This window comes from Python bivittatus, unplaced genomic scaffold (genome assembly GCF_059951505.1).
Source record: "Python bivittatus isolate LINGU-HERP-01145 unplaced genomic scaffold, Pbiv_v1 ctg000510_np1212, whole genome shotgun sequence".
Lineage (NCBI taxonomy): Eukaryota > Metazoa > Chordata > Lepidosauria > Squamata > Pythonidae > Python > Python bivittatus.
The window spans coordinates 126598-144236 of NW_028277081.1; the positions used below are offsets into that span (position 1 = coordinate 126598).

Consider the following 17639-nt stretch of genomic DNA (forward strand, 5'->3'; position numbering starts at 1 on the left):
GATTCTGTTTATTTTGTCAATGACCACTGAGTGTATTTATCCTTGTCAAATTATCTTGAGCAAATCACAAGTCATTCAATAATCTTTTGATAATTATTGTTGTGCTAACTGCCACAACTGGAAAATTTAACTGGAAAGGAAGTTTAGCTTTCTCTAGATCAACTTTTAAGTGTATATGAAATTTCATTGGCTAACAAAATAACAAATATACTTAGAATATTAAAATTAATTGTTCTTATGACTTAACTAAGTTTTTCCTGCACAAGTGTCCATGTATATACATATTCTGATTAACACTGCTGAATATAGTATTGGAGTATTTGTATTTCTCCTTAAGTTTGCATATGAGAAAGATAAAGGAATTTTACGAAGTTATAACCTCATAAACCCTGTACTTGCATTTGTAGGAACTCCTTTTTAAGAGTGGTGCAGGATGAGGGGTTGGAGGAGAGACTCCACTCAAATTGCTCATGAATTGCTCCAGAAGACAACAAGAATCAGTGGGTTTAAATTACAAGGATGCACAGTACAGAACATCAGACAGAATTTCCTAACCAGAAAAGTTGGGAAGAGTTGGGGAGGGAGCCGACTCTCCTTGGCTGGAGGTGTTCAGACAGAGGCTGAATAGCCATTTGTTGGGATGCTGAAGAGGTGCATTTCTGCACTGGGAGCTGGCTGGACTGGGTCCCTTCCAAGCCTTCCCTCATGTTATATGATGGGATGGTTTAAAGGAAGCTTCTCCAAACTGAGCTCTGGCCTTTGCCAGAAAAACCTTTCTGGGAACAGAATGAGAGGAATGGAATAACCTCCATTTTGCCAAGTGTTGCAGACCAATATGTAGAAGGGTATAACCCTCCCAACCCCCATTTGTCCACAACTGACCAGCCTGCAGGGAGGAGCGGACAAGTAGCTCTGTGTGTGTGTGTGTGTGCGCGCGCGCACGTGCAACAACACAGAGTAAAGCAACCCACACGATCCACACACACGTGCACGGAGCAGAGCGGAAGGGAACCCGAGCGCCCAGCCATTCTGACTCCCTAGAGTTCTGCGGGCTCCCGGAGCCTGACGTTTCCTTACTCAGCCAGGTAACATCATCAGTGCGCCGGTAAGGAAACGCCTGCAAGCCAGCCGCCAGGCTCCGGGAGCCCGCAGAACGCAGCAGTTCAACCCCGACGGTGCGGAGTTTCTCTTCCATTCTGACTCCCTTCAACAACCGCGTGGATTCCCACTCGGGCCGCCTGCGGCTCGTTGCCTCCCCTGGACGCGCCCTGCCGCGAAGCCTCCCTGGAGGGGGGGGTCTCTTCTTGGAAGGGGTGGGGGGCTGTCCCGCCCCGCCCCGCCCGGCCGCCCCGCGGGGCGCCAGAGGCGAGGAGGCAGGCGAGCAGCAGCAGGCGCGAGGAGGAGGAGGAGCGGAGCGGAGGACCCACCGGCCGTCGAGCGCGCTGGGCTTCGGAGCTGATGGGGCGGCTCGCCTGTGCGCTGCTGCTGCCGCCGCTGCTGCTGCTGTTGCAGAGCCGGGTCCTCCCCGGACTCCTCTGCCCGACGGGTGAGCGCCGGCGCAGGGAGGCTGACCCGGGTCTCGGGGCGCCCTCCCGGCCGGGGACGCGCTGACTCGCCTTTGTTTCCTCAGGGACCTTCCGCCGCGGCGCCGAGACCTCCTGCCGGCAGTGCCGGGTGTGCGACAGTAAGTCCGCGGCTCCGCCCGGCGCGGCTCCCTCGCGAAGAGCGCGGGGCTGCTGCGGTCCGTGGGGCAGGCTCGGCCTGCGCGGGGCCCGGGGAAGGGGCGGCGGGGGCCCGGGGGGAGGTCCGTCCGCCGGCGCTCAGGCCGTTCAGCGGCCGCCGCTTGGTTCGGCTGCTCTCGAAGGAGCGTCTCGCGGAGACGCGTCTCTCCAGCGCTCTGCGGGGCTGGCCGCGCACAGCCCTCCCCCCCCCGCTGCATTTCTGTTCTTGGATTATTTCGCCTTGAACCGCAGCTTTTTTCGTCCAGACATACTGCGGGGGGGGGGGGGGTCCTCTTTCAGGCTCCCCCAAACGCCGTCCTGCCGGACTCCACCAGGGCTGCATCCTGGCCAATGGAGAGGAACCCCAGCCTGCCAACCTTAAGTGCCAGCGACTCTCCTCCTGGGTACCTTTGCAGGAGGAGGCCCAACTGAGCAGGGCAGAAGAGCTCTGGGTCCACTCAGCTCCAGGGATTCCCCAGCCTTGATTCTCCTAGCTGGGACAAGGTGGTTTGCCAGTGCGATGGCAGTGAGAAGGTGGTGAGGCTGCCCTGAGCCAGGTGCTGGGATTGGGCAGTGAACTCCCAATTAGCAACAAAATTGACCCACCCTTGGAGTTATTCACTTAGCCTCTTAGCAAACCATTCTGTGTGTTCACTGGAACCTAGCAAGAATGCCAGCCAGTTGCTCCCCAGTTTTGGGTCTCCAGCAAGTTGAGCCTTTTTGCATCTGTTGTTAAGACCCCTCTCAAAAGCCAGTTGCTTTTGGAGGACAAGGGAATGGCCTTCTCCACAGATATAACATGCTTTAAAATATTTTAACCCTTAAGGAAATTTGGTGTACAAACAGAATTGTACTGAAACTGCCGATGCTGTTTGTGAATGTGCCGTTGGATATTCATGTGGGAAAAATTGTGAGGCGTGTGAATGTCCCCTTGGACAGCAGCGCACAATTAGAGGTAAGGTGGCCACAAATTACAATGACTCTCTATACTGCAATGGAGTAAAGATGGCAAGGAGAAGTTGGCACTGTTAGTTGAGTGACTTCCAATGGGGTCATTCAATTCATAGTAAAATCAAAGGGTAAAAATAAAATTAACATAAATTAACATAAGCTGTAAATGATGCTTGCTTGTTCTACTGTGGTGCTTTGAAGCTTTGGAAAAAAAGTCCAATCCGGCTGTGCAGAAGCTGCCCCCACCCAACTATGGGGACAGAACTTCTCTTGAGCACCAGCAGTTGGGGGATTTTCACTTGCCATGGGCAGCTGTTGTGTGGGTCTGTGTGATGTATAAACCTCCTGAGCGGAAGAAGATGGAGCACAAGGCCGCTGTTGTTGGCCAAGGGCAGGTGAGGCTGCTTTGGGCCTTGGACTCGTCAGGAGTGAAACCTATTTGTGTCTTTGCCAAGGTTGCCAGAATTGTCCTGAGAAGACCTTTAATGACCAGCGTACAGGTGAATGCCGCCCATGGAGAAAGTAAGTTCTTCTGAAATAATATAGTTTTAAATCCCAAGCATAAAACATGACTTTTAACACCATTGGGCAATTCCTGCAGATGTCCAGATGATAAGATTTGGAAACCCGGGACAAGGGAGCGAGATGTGGTTTGTTGGTTTGGGTCAGAAAGCCCCACCACACAGTCCTCCACTTCCCTATCTATCTTCTCTACTAAGATTTCAGGTATGTCTTGTTTGAACATTTATTTATCGAATTAATTGTTTAATTGCATTCAGGCACTCTGAGCAGCTTCCATGTCTAAGGAGGCTGTTTTTCAGCTGAGGTTCTAAGGCCGGTCCAGATGCAAACCGTGGTACCACTGCTTTGTTGTTTAAAAGCATACTGAAGAATGTCACTGCTTCTGCTCTTGGCTTGTTGGCTTCTTGTGCAAATGTGCCTCTTTCTTCCTAATTCTTTTTATTTTTATATTGACCCAGAAACTAAAAAATGGGCTGAGTTTATTTCGGTAGTTTTCATAAAATATGCGTAATCAGATCAAAGATCTGCAAGGCTTGGCTAGTTTGAAACTTGCTCATTGTTTTTCTGAGGGGATTGTGCAAACTCAGCCTGTTTTTTAGTTTCTGGGTCAACATATATTGGGCAAGCCGCAAAAATTAATTGACTGATATACATTGCCCAAAGTCTTGTGACTGGGGCATCTAGAAAGGCTGCTAAATAAATAAAAAAGTGCATGAAGTGTGTGGTGGAATGCAGTCCTGGAATGTTTGAGCATTATAAAACAAATTACTTTAGTATTTTTTCCCAGCAAAAATGGCCAAACATAATTTCCTTCCAGTGAAGGAGGCAGGGTGCCTGCGTTCACACAGCCTGTTTAACCTGGATGTATCCAATTTCTGGCCTGTATGTTACATGAAAGCATAAACTCCCAACATGGGCTGGACTTAACAGCAACCTATGTTATCATTTAATCATCAAGATTAAAAATAACCCCAGATGTTGTGGGTGTGCTGCTGCCGAGGTTGTGACGAAGCATGTGAGAAGGTGGGGGTTGGGAGGATGGGAAATAGGTGCTCTTTTGTTGTAACTCTCATGGTCTACAAGAGAGAAAGGGTTTTTTTCCAGACGTCTGGAAAAAACAGGGACAATTGTCATGAAGCCCATAGTTAGTATTTGCAAGCACTAGGAACAAAAGCTACTCCTCTGAAGCTGAAGCCATGAGTTGTCTGACTCGCATAGTCTAGCCATGGTTCCATGTGTTTGGCGAACCCAGGTGCTTGGTAAGCTAACCTGTGGTTTGGCAGCCATTCATCTCTGGAAAATGAGGTGGATGTTAGGGCTGTAGCAACATCTCCTTTGTTCTGGTCTTTCTTTTGCTGCTCCTCTCCCCAGCGGCACACAATTTAGGCTTTCTTGTCAAGATCAAGGGTTGGCCTCCCACACCCACCCACCCACCCATGTGGGAGTTCTGATCTTGATCAGGCAACTACTGCAATAAAAAATTAGAAGTGAGGAAACCCACAAGTTCTGTGTATGTAGCAACAGAGATGGGCAAAAACATATTCCACACTTGCTCAGACTCTGTTGCTGCCCCACGGAGAGGGAGTGTGTTGGTACAAATCTCAGGACCTGATCACGAACAGTAACTACTGAGTTTGGAGGACCTGTTTGTCTGCGGCACCCAGACCGATGGTTTTGGGGGTTCTGACTGCTTGAGGATCACTTGACTGCTTGAGGATTATTTCTGCTGCTACTGATCACCATGAAGATGTGACTTTGTAGAAAGAGTCTCTTTGTTTTTATTTCCTTCCCTTTTCTCATCCCTGAGAAATTAATTTTAGGCTGTATATCTCAGGTCTACACAAGAGCCAGTTTGGGGTAGTGGTCAAGGCAGCAGGCTAGAAGCCAAGGGAGGCCTCGTCCCCCCTGAGCCACGAAGCCAGACACGTGGCCTTGGGCCAGGGCTCTGGAGACACTGGCAAGCCGCTCCTAAAAAACCTTGCCAAGAAAACTGCAGGGACTAGTCCAGGTCATTGTCAGGAGTCCGGACTGACTTGAAGGCTTACAATCTAACATCCACAGGAAAATATTGCTATTGGAGATATTGTGTTGGAGAAATTGCTTAAGGCAAATGCGGGATGTGGTCAGCAATGCCCATTCTTAGAGAAACCCAGTTTACTGTAAAAATACTTCACCGGCCTTCTTGTTCTCAAAGCAGCCCCCCTGAATTGGCTTCCTTGGTTTGTGATGACAGCATCTCATTGTGGCATCTTGTTGGGCAGCTGATGAGCAAAGAGCATTGGGGGAGAAAAGTCCCTGCTCCAAAATATGCCTTGGAGCAGCCCCCCCCCGATCATAGTCACTGAGTTACAGCCCTACATTCACCTGAATATTGTTTTGAGGGGACTGGCTGGGAACTGGTGCTCTTCATGTCCAAAGGATCCCCTCTGGATAGCAGGTTTTAGCCATTCATTTCTTTTCTGAGCTCTCGGGATTACTACTGGCCCAACATTTATTATTTAGGGTACGGATAGACAGCCTCGGGCAGTTGGCCATTTGGCAGGGTGGCCTGGGCTGCAAAAAAAAAAAAAAAAAAAAATGTTTAGGACCCTGCAGAGGTGTCCAGAATGGAAAGAATTTTAATTCAGCTTTTCTGAGCTCAGGAACCCTTGTAGTTTTGGGATTGTCTCTGAGTGATGTTTTTTGCTTCTTTTTAGAGTCCGGCAGCCAACTGATCCCCATTAGCATTGCTCTTGTCATGGCCATCCTTCTATCTGCCATATCCATGCTGCTTGTCTACACCTTTTTCCGATCCTGGATGCAAGGGAAGTTCCTGAAACGTAAGGAGAACTTGCTGCTTCTTTTGGTACAACACTCCATGACTCTCTGTGGGGTTCCTCTCCCAGCACTTTGTACCTTCTTAGTAGGAGTACTGTGGTGGGGCCTGCCTCTTAGAAGGGAGGTAAATCACCCCACGACATCTAGGACAGGCAAGCATCTGTGTATGCTTCAGCCCCACAGCAGCGCAGAATGAGAGTGCTCCAAGCTCTCTGCATTCACCTTCAAGTAAAGAGGTATCCAGTGCTCACAGCTGAAAAGTTGCATGAAGTGTTCTTGCTACAACAGAAAGAGAGAGAGAGAGAGAGAGAGAAGTCCACATTGGTGGAGTAATGCCTTTGGAGGGCCAAGGCTGTTGGCCTCTGAAGAGTTCCTGTGCCCCCACATGATTCTTCCACTAAGCTCATCTCTTCCACATTGGCAACATTCGCTGCCTGCAATTTTTACAGCCCGGCATTGATGGAGACTGAATCCGAGTCTTTCCATGTGCAAAGCATGTGGAATCCAATCTAGTTACTCTTTGGCTGGGAGACTGTCAAGGGCTGTAGATCAGACCAAAAAAAAAAAAATCCATCCTGAAAGGCAATAGCAAATCACCACCATATTTGAGTCGAGGAAGACTGTACTTCTTTGTGGGGTCATGGGTCCAAACTTATTAGATTTAGGGTTTTGGAGGAGGTAGTTTGGGATGATAAGAGGAGCCATGGCTCTGATGTGATTTGCTGAGGTTGGCAGGGATTGTGGAAATGACTCCTTCCCTCTGAGATGAGAACTCAGGAAGCCTTTCCCGGAAATGTTTATCCACCTGATGAATTGAGAAGGCATCTCCTGCTGGTCGTCACCCCAGCAGGTGGCCATTGCCTTCCTGAGCCATCAAGAGTTGGTCTTATTCACTGGAACTCCTACATCAGCCTGTACGGAGCTGGACTTCTGGGTGGTGGAAGCAGGAGGTAAATCTTGTGCACAGGTCCTGAAGCTGCGCATAGAGCTTGGTATCTAATTTCTCTCCCTTCTGCTCCATAGCTTTACATGGGCAGTTAGCCCAGGAAGTAGATGATTGTACCTACCGGTACCCAGAAGAAGAAGAAGGAGGAAGTTGTGAAGCAGCTGCTGGTCTGAAAGGGGAGCTTTTGGAAAAATATTATTCGCAAGATATGTAACTCCAGATCTGCCTCAAGGAGCAAAGAAGGGTTCCCTTGATCAAAGGAAGAAGACAAAAAGATCCAAAAGAACTCAAGCAACTCTGTTTTCGGAAGCATTCGTACTGCAGCCAGAAGCAGTCTTTCTTTATTATCCTCTTTAAACAGGTTAATTTAAATGCAACTGGAGATATTGCCCTGATGACCCTAGATTTGAACTTAAAAAAACACAATCCCACACATTGGAATCATTTTTGAAAGGGACCTCCTTATACTGCTGCCTGTGTGTATGTGGGGGTGGGGGGATGGGCAATGGTAAAGGTGCCCCATGGCCAAGTCCTCATACAAAAATAAAAGCATGGCATTTAAGTAAAGTCCATTCTGCTGCCCCCAGGGGGCTGCCAGGGGAAAGATTAGAAGTTCTTGAGAACATTGTGGCATTCCAGAGCCTGACTCCCGTCCATTTCCCGGTGGTTTGCCCAGGACAGCGTCCAGAAGGTCTCACTCCCATGCCTCGTTTGTCAGTCTTCCCAGGGGTGGTTTGTGGCTTTCAACTTTTCTCAGTGGCCTATCAGAAGCCTAAATACGAAACTCATTTTATCATAATTGGTCATCGCTTTCCCACATGCAAACTTCCTTCCCTCCAGCTGCAGCTTCTGTTCTTTTTGTTCAGTCTAAAAATGACTCATGACGTGCTTGTTCCTTTACGTGAATGAACTTTGCTGGTGAGGTCTGATGGAAATGTCTGCAACGAGCTGCGTTGGGGGCCTTTAGTCTTTGCCCTGGCCTGATGATCTTTTGCCAATTGTGCCTTGATCTTGCGTGGTGTGTGCGTACAGTAGCTCACCACCAGTTGTGATGTAAAGATAAACATCTGGAACTATATTTCTATATTTATAGACCACCAAATCAGCTGCGCTTTGAACTTTCCAAGTAACCACTAGAAAACACACACCGAATTTGGCACCAAGACCTTTTGCTAGCAAGAGAGAGCATCAAATGTATGAATTATGTCTCAGAGCTTAGATTAAAGGGGTCATGATTATGTTCCTAGAAGTAACCCTTGTTGAAATCAAACCAAACCATATTGGCTATATTCACTAGGACCATGCATGTTTTGAAAATGATTTGGAAAAAGTGCTTTCAAATGGCTTTGTTTTAAGGAATCCTCATTAAAGTTAATGTGTCACCTGTTAGAAGGTTGGGGCATGTAGACATTTTTATATATTAAGACATTTAGATGTTTAAACATTTATCTTTATATATTGTATAATATGAAGTAAAAGCAGGCCTAGCAAAATGCCAATATTCCCTTTCCTGTATGTATGGTTGACTGTACTTTAGATTATCAAAAGGTTGCATTCTTGAGGATGAGACCTTTAACACTTTTCAAAATCTCAAGGATGCTGTCATGGTTTGCCTCTTCCTGACTGGAAAGGCGGCAACTCATGGAAGCAGATAAACTGTCTTGACCTGATAGTCTCTTCTTGTTCAGATGACCCCTCACGAAGAAAGATAAGCGGTCCTGACCTTGTTTCTCAGGGATGTATGTTTACATATGGCTGTTAACACTCGAGGCGATAGAAATTAGTTTACATACAGAAAGGAAGAACCTTATTCGGCATCAGAGAAAGGGGTCCTGGGTAAAGGGAGGAGTATGGATCAAGGTAACTGGCTTTGATTGGATCAGAAAGTCATGACATCTTAACGTGGGTTTGAATGTAACAGAAGGTATATAAGGTACTGTGGGGAGGGGGCCCAGCGCGGCCGCCCACCTAACTGCCTGCTGTCATTGCTTCTGCACTTGGGTGAAGAATAAATCTCCTAACTTCATGAAATTCATCAGTGTCTTTACTCCCGGCTCAGAAACGGACTTGGTAAGATAACTTTTTCTTCCAACACACCTTTTAAACTTGTATAAAAAACTGAAAAAGATCACTTTAATAAATAGCTGAGAGCAACTGTGATGGTGCAAGATCTGAAACCCTTTTCCCTGGAAGACGTAATTCAGTATTTTTGTGGAAATGGGATGCACTGGGGGGCCAAGAATTTTTCAAAACAGCTCTAAGGTCTTACTAGTTCTTCTGGGAGTCATTGCAAAACCACCCTTTGCCACGACTGCTTTACCACAAGCAAGGCAAATAGTTCCCCTGAGCCCATCCCTTTCTTTTCCAGCCAGTTGCTCTCCAGAAAGTTGGGGGGGGGGGGCAGACTCAAAGCAGGATTGTCATAGACCTGTCTCTATGACGACTTTACAAGATTGGGGGGAGGGGAAATGATGGAGGGCTTGGGAAGTGATGGAGAGAAAGTCTGAACAGGACAGCACTTGAAGGTCCTTTAGAACAGGGTTCCTCAATCTTGGCGACTTGAAGGTGTGTGGACTTCAACTCCCAGAATTCCCCAACCTACTTTAGAAAACTCTCCTCCAAACATGTCTTGATTTTTGCTCTAAATCGCCCTGTGACCAGGCCCCAGGTCCTCTCCAACACCTTCACCTCCCATATATCCTGCCCCACACTCCCCTTGACTGCAGCGGTGGGCCTTTCCCATGGCAAGATGGAGGCCATTCCATGGTCAGTTTTGTGTCATGTCTTGGCTTGATGTGGGTTCGAGCCACCTGTTTTTAATGTTCAATGGACATTTCAACTGTCCCACACTTCAGGAAGGAGGATTTTTAACGAACACCAAAATACAGGATCCTTGTTTCACTGGGGGGCGGAGATGAGTGCAGAGGCGTCAGCATTTAGAAGTATTAAAAACAGCCACAAGCCACCTCTGAGACCACAAGGGAAGTAGCCCTTTGGGGACTCCTAACCTAAAGCTGGGCCACCAAGGCCAGAGAAGTGGCTTGGATGAGACTCTGTGCACCGCTTGCGCGGCGCACTACCCAAAGCCCCCTCCTCCTCCTCCTCCGTCTGCTCGGAAGGCTCCTCCGTGCAAAACTCCTTTAATGAATGTTTTCTTGAAATTCTCCACCACGGGCCTTGGAATGAGTGGCAATGATGAGGTCCGTTTCTGAGTAGTGGTGTGCTGAAAATGCGACAGCTGGGAAATGCAGGGCCCAGGAAAAAGTCATTTCTGAAATTGCATGCAACACAGTAAAAACTGTACCACAGTAAAAACTGACACCTTACTAAGGACTTTATTAAAAACACACACACAGACTCTCGAGACAGAGGAGAGACATAAACTCAGAAAAGGGCTTCCCGAAGTCGCCATGAGAATGGCTAAGTGGCAAGCCAGAAAAATGCCACTCGTAGAAGCGCTGAGCCTCACAGGAGTATGTTTTTTAGGACTGTTAGTCCTAAAACATTTAGCACCAATTGCAAACTGTACGTCTTGCAATCCATGATTCAAAAGGGCTGGATGCCATGTTGGAAAAGAAAGGGCGCCCGCTACTTCCAAGCCAGACAGCGCAGGTGCCACGTTTTGCCCTCAAATAGAGTATGCCCGTTCCCTCCCTTTATTATTTTATTTATTTATATTTCAAATTTAAACACCGCTCATCTCATGAGGAAGTGACTCTGATAAAAAGTTTATGATAAAAAATTAGCTTCATATTCTCCATTTTAGGGCCTCAAAGCTCAGCACATCCTTGTGCAACGTAAAGGAGATAAAATGGCACCTACAGCCTGTGGGAAAAGGAACATCTTGCCTCTTTTATCTTCCCGTGTCTTTGGACAACGTCAGTACGTATGCACAGACCAGTCTGAATTCAAACGTTGCCCCCACGGTCCCCACAGGTGGAAAGTGGCGCTGCCCGGGTGAGAGCAGGGTGGTGGGTGGGTGCGAGTGCATTCCGGGAGAGGGCTGGAGGTGACCTTTGGACGTTCCGGTGGCGCTGAGAGCGAGAACCGAGGGGCCGGGGAACCCAGTTATCCCTCCTTGGGGGAAGAGGGCTTAGAGGGGGATGGAGTGGGGATTCCCTGCATTGGGATCTTGAGGGGGATCTGGGGTGGGTCAGGACATCCAGGTGGGTATGGGAAGAAATATGGGAGATGGGGCGGGGAATTCAATCCTGGTTCCTTGTCTCAGCTTTGCGTTCCAGCCCCGAGCTCATCCCCATTTCGTGGTCAGCCGGCTCTAAGAGCCCAGCCTTCAGTCGCTACTACTAAACACCAGGACAGCCTCTAGTAAGGCCGCCCTCATCTGTGATTTAATCAGAGAGGGCTGAGCTGATGTGTATTACCGAGACCTGGCTGGGTCTGGAAGGGGGAGTTCCCCTCTTGGGTGTGGCGCCAGCTGAGACCCCAGGGCAGGGGGTGGAGGCGTTACGATTGTCTTCCGGGAATCTCCAATGGCTTCCGCAAGTTACTGGATGGGAGACGCTGTTCATTAAGTTGGGCTCTAAGGATCAGTTAACCACAGCCTCCCGGCTGTGTAGTGACCTCCTTGAGTTGGCAGTGGAGTTCCCCAGGCTTGTGATCTGGGGATGGGGGTCCCCCAGGGGATAGAGTCTGAGGCTGCTCGTGACAGCCTCGGGCCTATCCCAGGTCACCCAGGGCCCAACCCGGGACACCGGCTGCACGCCTGATCTGATTTTCTTGTTGGAGCAATAGCAATGTGCTCTGGAATTGGGGGAGCTCTCTGTGACTCCCCCGTCATGGACAGGTCACACCCTGGTTAACCATGGAATTCTCTGGGGCCCCCAACTGCAAGGAGGCAGGACCTATTTGATCGGTCCACCCCTGGTTCCTGATGGATCCTGATGGGTTCAGAAGGAGCTGGGGTTATTCCTGATGGTCTGTTGGACAGTCCGACTGAGGGTCACTGTCACTGCTTGGAATAAGAGGGTGGGGAAGGCTTTAGGTTGGATTGAGCTCGTGTGACCTCTCTATCTCCACAGATCCCATCGCTCCCCGTGGTTTACGGAGAGTTGAGGGAGATGAAACGGATTAAGAGTTGTCTAGACTGCACTGGAGGTTGACAAAGAGTGAACTTGACCGAATACAGGCAAGAGCCACTTTTAAGACCTTCTGGTGATAAGGATGGTGAAGCATCAGTACTGCGCCCTTATTGCGTCTGCAGCTGACTGGCGGCCTTGCTTAGGGTGACCTGAACCCTCTTGGAGAGAGGGGATTTGGAGGTTCACTTACAGGGCTGAGCAGAAGAGTATGCAGGGCATCTGTCAGATAAAATCACTTAGATTCGCTCCCAGTTTGACACCAGCCTTTTTACAGGTCTTGTGGAGTTGCCTGGGGCAGTCTTGCCCTGCTATCTGGGAAGCCTTCAAACCTGTTGGGCCTGAGGAAGTGGACAGGGTCCTTAGGACTGTGAGCTTGGCCACCTGCTTATTAGATCCACACCCTTCCTGGTTGGTTAAGGCCTCCTGGGAGGTGACATGCGGCTGGGTGCTAGCGGTGGTAAATTCTGTGAGAGGGGTTGTTCTGCCTCTTGAGGAAGACTTGGTTTGCCCTCTCAAGAAGCCATCGCTAGACCCATCTGGGCTGGACAATTTTCATCCAGTATCCAATCTTCCTTTTTTAGGGAAGGATGTTGAGAAGATGGTCGCGCAACAGCTTCAGAGTGAAGCAGATCATCTGGACCCCTTTCAGTCAGGTTTCAGATCTGGGCACAGGACGAAAACAGCATTGGTCATGGTTTTGGATGACCTCTAGCAGGAGCAGGATGGGGGTAACGCATCCAACCTTGCTCTACTTGATCTCTCAGCACCTTTTAATACCATTGATCCAGTATCCTTCTGGGTGGGCTGAGGGGGTTGGGGGTGGGTGGCATTGAATTGCGCTATTCTCTTTTTTCCTCTACAGTTGGTATTGGTCAGAAGTGGGAAGGGCCCGCCCTTGGCCTCTGTTATGTGGGGTGCCACAGTGTTTGGTTCTCTCCCCACTCCTGTTTAACATCTACAGGAAGCCACTGGGTGAAGTCATTCGTCACCATGGTGTGCTGACGATACATCTCCACCCCTGGCCAATTAAGTGATGCTGTGAAAGTCCTGTCTCGGTATTTGGAGGCTGTGGGGGTTTGGATAAGGAACAACAGATAAGATTGAATGGGTCTGGATTTTGGGAACTTTGGGATCTGGGAATTTACCATCTTTGGTGCTGGATGAGGTGGCACTGCCCCAAGAGAACGTGCGTGCAATCTGGGGGTCTCTCTGGACTCACGACTCCTGCTCAAGGAGCAGGTTGGCAGTCATGGCCAGGAGGACCTTTGCGCAACTTCGGGCTGTGCACCATTTCCTGGATCAGGAGGATCTACTCTCTGCCACTCACGCCCGGGTCACCTCCCATATGGATTACTGTAACACGCTGTATAGGGGGCTGCCCTTGAAGACCACCCAGAAGCTACAGCTGGTGCAAAAATCTGACAGCACGGGCAGTTATGCATGCTCCAAGACCAGCATGTGTTACACCTTTGCTCCATGAGCGGCAGTGGTTGCCAGTCTGCTTCTGAGTTCAATTCAAGGTACTGGTTATGACCTACATGGCCTGGGGCCAGGTTATTTGAGAGACCACCTCTCCCTGGTTACATCTACCTGTCCCATCAAATCCAGCAGAAGGGGCATGTCTATGAAACAGCTCCATTTGATGGGACCCTTTGTTTGCTGTGGCACCCACCCTCTGGAACATTATCACCCCACTGATCTTTCAGAAGGCCCTGAAGACATGGCTGTGCCATTGGACGTGGAGAGCCTGTAAGAGGGTTGCATTGTCCTTGAGTTGTAGGTTGGCACTTTCCCGTTCTTTTATGTTTTTGGTTAACTGTTTTAATTTATTTATATGAATTTGTCAGTTTTTTTTAATTTGTGAGCCACCCAGAGTCACGTAAGCGAGATGGGCGGCTATATAAATTGAAACTAACAACAACAACGTGTTCTTTGTGTGCTGCCTTAATAGAACCTTTTAATCAGCGAAGTTTCCCCAGAAAGGGTTCATAGCCGCTGGTTGCTATCTGGCAAACACAGCGGCCCCTCTGGTTTAATGTGTGTGAGCCATGCAACCTGGCCACGGTGTGTGTCTCTGGATAGTGCAAGGGCTGGTGGTGAAAGTATCTGAAGTGCAAAAGAAATTTAAAAAAAATGTTTGGACCACAGATAAACTGGCTTCCCCCTCTGAAAGCCCCTCTGACGCTGGCATCATTACTGAAGCTTGTTGTTGACTGACTGATTGGATTTATAGCCTGCCTTTGACACAGGAGTAAGGGTAGGAGTTAGGGAAGAAATAAGAGGAGGGAGCTTCAAACCTTGACATCCTGTGTGAAAGCCTAGAGATAAATCTAGCAAGGAAGCAAAGACATCAGTGAAAGGCTTCAGTTCTGTCCCAAAGCAAATAGGAGCCAGCCAGGGCAGGACAGCCAGAGGGAGGAAAGCACCTTCACTGCTGCCTGCAGCCTTCCTTTTTGTTGCTGGATTTCGGGCAGCCCACCTTTTCTGGCTGTCGTTTGGTTGGGGAGACAAAGACAGGGGCTGCAACCCCCTGCGGGTAGTCGAAGGAACTGTCCATCTGGGCCAGGGGTCCTGGGCTGGAGGCTACACAGAGGGGGAGGAAAAGAGATCGTTATAACCACACGCTCACCTCTCCTTCCCTAAGCCCTAGCCCCTCTCCGTCAACCAAGAATTATTTTTCTAAAAAGTTATTTCCCAGGCAGCGGTGCGGGCAGTGACGGGCCTGCCTCGGTACGCCCACATAACCCCTCTGCTTCGCAAGCTGCACTGGTTGCCGGTTTGCTTCTGGGAGATTCAAGGTGCTATAAAGCCCTACATGGCACAGGACCTGGTCATTTGTCTCCCGTAACATCTGCCCAGCCACTTCAATCCTGCAGGGTTGGCGCACTCCGGGCTCCTTTGATTAAACAATGCCATCTACCGGGGCCCCGGAGGCCTGCCTCCTCTGTGGCAGCACCTGCCCTCTGGAACGAGGGTCCCCCTGAGATCCGGATGGCTCCCACTCTATGTTGTTCAGAAGAGCCGTGAAGACCTGGCTCTTCACCCAGGCCTTTGGCGAGGATGACTGAACTATGTGGGTTTATTTCTTTGTTTCCCTTCCATTTGGGGTCACTCTTCCCACCTCCGCTCTTCATTTTTCCCTACTGTTTTATTTTTCTCTTTTTAAAACATATTTTATAATAATAATAAAGAGGAGGAGGATGTCCATGTGGTCATGCGATGGGTCAGGGATTCACAAATTGACACAATCCCAACATCTCCAATGGATACCCACTGGAGTGGGAGGGGGAAGAGGTGTTTTCCTTTGTTTTTCCTCAGATCTGGGGAAAGTAGTTCAAAAGGGAGCAAGGATGAAGCATCTCCACTTGTAAAGCAAGTTCTTGAAGAACAGACTGGAAATAATTGCCCTGCAAACACAGATGATCTTGGGAATGAGAGAGCCTTATTTTCTGTATCACAGAAAATCTGGGGTGCCAAGAACTGGTTTATATTCCAGTAACTGGTCCTTTTGACTGGTCATTTGTGAACACACACAAGGATTCTCCACTCGCACAGCACATCAGGCCAAGGGGTGTATCATATGATTTACTCCACGTAGGATTTAATGAACTCCAAAGGGGGCAATGGTTTAAAATTCCAAACAGTAACAAATTTAACCTGTTACTTCTTTTGGAAGTTGAAACTGGGCATTTCCTGAAGCAGGATCTGGAAATGGTGGATGTGTGATGGCCCTTATTGGTGTGTCCTGGAATTGTCTACTTCAACAAGATCAGGTGTCTTCCTGGAGGGAACAGCCAGCCCTACCCAACTGGTAAGGGACAGGACAACTAAGAATAAAACCGAATTAAATGGTGGAACTCAGAAAGAAAATTGGGACAAATGCTTTACTGTTGGGGAAGAGACTAGGCTCAACAGCAGCAGACAGTGAGATAGACCTGGGATCCTGAGCCCTTAAGGCCATGGGTCTAGTTTATGAAGATCAAGGCAGAGGAGGTACAAGTGATCATCTGAACACAGGTGCTTGTTTCCATAATCTTTAACTAAAAGAGGTCCAAAGAGCCATAAACTCCAGGAAATCTGAGCAGAAACACTCAGAAACACACTAAGAGGGACAGATCAACCTATGGCAATCAGAAGGGGGGTGCTGTTCCATAGGATGTTATGAGATGGGTGGAACTCCCACCAAAAATTTAACTCTGGAATTTACATTTTTAACCTGAATTGCCCTACAAGTGCAAAACTCTGATATGTGAATCAGAGACCCTGGTGAAGTAGCAGCCCTGCAAAACTCTGCATGGGAGAAAATCAGAGTTTCAGGGCCAATGTATCAAAACTATAATCTTCATTGTGAATCAGTCAGGATTCCAGATTCCAAACAATTCTTAGATATAATTGCACATATATTTTGGAATCCATCTGAGTTCAATGGGACTTCCTCCTATACAAGTATGAAAAGAATTGTTCTTGTTCTGTTACCTTGGGAACCAAGATCCATCACATCAGAGGGTGTTCCCATTTTAGCAGCTTGAAAAGTTGGATCCAGAACTTCAGCAATATTTCGGCAAAACGGTGGCCTGAGTAAGAGACAAGACTATTAGACACTTTTCAAAAGATCTTCTCTAGTTGTTGCTCACTGACATTGGGTTCCAAGGGCTGGAGGCAATAAATATGTTTTGGCATTCAACGTTTGTTCCATGACTGTGGAATTAAAGCAGCCCATCAATTAATTTATAGAATGACTGGAATGAGCACTGACTTTTTCTCTGTGGAGCTCCCTCTCACGGTCACATTTGTGTTCTCCTGGGTCTGGATTCTGAGCAGGGGTGGAGTTCTGCTACTCTGCCATGACTCCTTCTGGAAATGAAACAAGAGGAAGGCAAACAAGGACTTGAAAGATCTAGATCAGACCTGTAGGCTCCTTGTGGGTCTCTTTAGTTTCACTATAGGAATCTCTCTTCTAGAAGTTTGGGATGAAGGCACCATCAGGGGCTGCATTTAATGTCGCCACCAGCAAGCTACCTTCACACAACCAGCCTCAAATTATTTGAAAACAACTGCCAGCAGTATCAGGAGGAAGGTCTGCCCTGACTTGGATGGCTCTGAGGGGACCTTGCGAGATAGAGCCAACGCCTTCTCCATGAGAGAGAGGATGGTCTGATTTGGAAGCAGGGAAACTGTCATTCAAATGTCTCGCTCAGTAGGCGAGCCCTTCCCAGTAGGCTCCATTATAGGATTATTACAGGGAGGAGATGTGATGATCTGCCCCACTATACTGGTGGGCGTGCTGTTAGCAATTAGTGTTGCTTTACTGAGGGGAGATGCAAGTTATGATAATTTGCACGATTTCATGTACACTGCTGACCTGTTTACCATTGGTGTGTAATAAGGCCTCCCTCATCCAGGACTTGATAGTGGATGAGAGGGCTAACCTGGCGTGTATTCCCAAAACCTGGGTGAGCACAGAGGGAAGCCTCCCCTTTCAAAAGTGTGCCAACAGGGTTTTGAGTCTGGCCCCAGCTGCCAGTCCTGAGCAGGGGCCATTGGAGTGGCCCCATTGGCTTTTGAAGCACTGCCCTACAGATA

At 48.5% G+C, this 17639-nt stretch overlaps 2 protein-coding genes across 3 annotated transcripts in view; one reads left to right on the top strand and one right to left on the bottom strand.

Moving 5' to 3' along the window:
* The first annotated feature begins 643 nt into the window (after positions 1 to 643).
* TNFRSF9 (TNF receptor superfamily member 9) lies at positions 644 to 8979 on the top strand. Of its 2 annotated transcripts, XM_088147575.1 has the most exons (7): positions 645 to 1546; positions 1631 to 1684; positions 2548 to 2676; positions 3128 to 3194; positions 3274 to 3398; positions 5891 to 6013; positions 7035 to 8979. In XM_088147575.1, the coding sequence occupies exons 1-7, from the start codon at positions 1459 to 1461 to the stop codon at positions 7169 to 7171; spliced, it is 723 nt and encodes a 240-aa protein (XP_088003701.1). In that variant the 5' UTR covers positions 645 to 1458; the 3' UTR covers positions 7172 to 8979. The 2 variants fall into 2 exon arrangements, with proteins under 2 accessions (XP_088003702.1, XP_088003701.1); XM_088147576.1 differs by lacking the exon at positions 2548 to 2676 and having other exon boundaries at positions 644 to 1546.
* A 1318-nt stretch (positions 8980 to 10297) lies between these two features.
* Positions 10298 to 17639, bottom strand: part of LOC103055360 (uncharacterized) — a 35780-nt gene continuing 28438 nt past the window's right edge. The window contains exons 10-12 of the mRNA XM_088147577.1: positions 16813 to 16910; positions 16533 to 16630; positions 10298 to 14639 (exon numbers count right to left, since the gene is read on the bottom strand). Of these exons, the coding sequence (XP_088003703.1) occupies positions 14485 to 14639; positions 16533 to 16630; positions 16813 to 16910 (351 nt within the window). The 3' untranslated portion in view covers positions 10298 to 14484. The remainder of the gene's footprint in view (positions 14640 to 16532; positions 16631 to 16812; positions 16911 to 17639) is intronic.

Bases quoted from the DNA above. Each gene is read 5' to 3' on its own strand.
- TNFRSF9 (XM_088147575.1), top strand. From the start codon at position 1,459: ATGGGGCGGCTCGCCTGTGCGCTGCTGCTGCCGCCGCTGCTGCTGCTG. The intron at 3,195-3,273 runs GTAAGTTCTTCT...CAATTCCTGCAG, and splicing joins GAATGCCGCCCATGGAGAAA to ATGTCCAGATGATAAGATTT. The intron at 3,399-5,890 runs GTATGTCTTGTT...GCTTCTTTTTAG, and splicing joins CTTCTCTACTAAGATTTCAG to AGTCCGGCAGCCAACTGATC.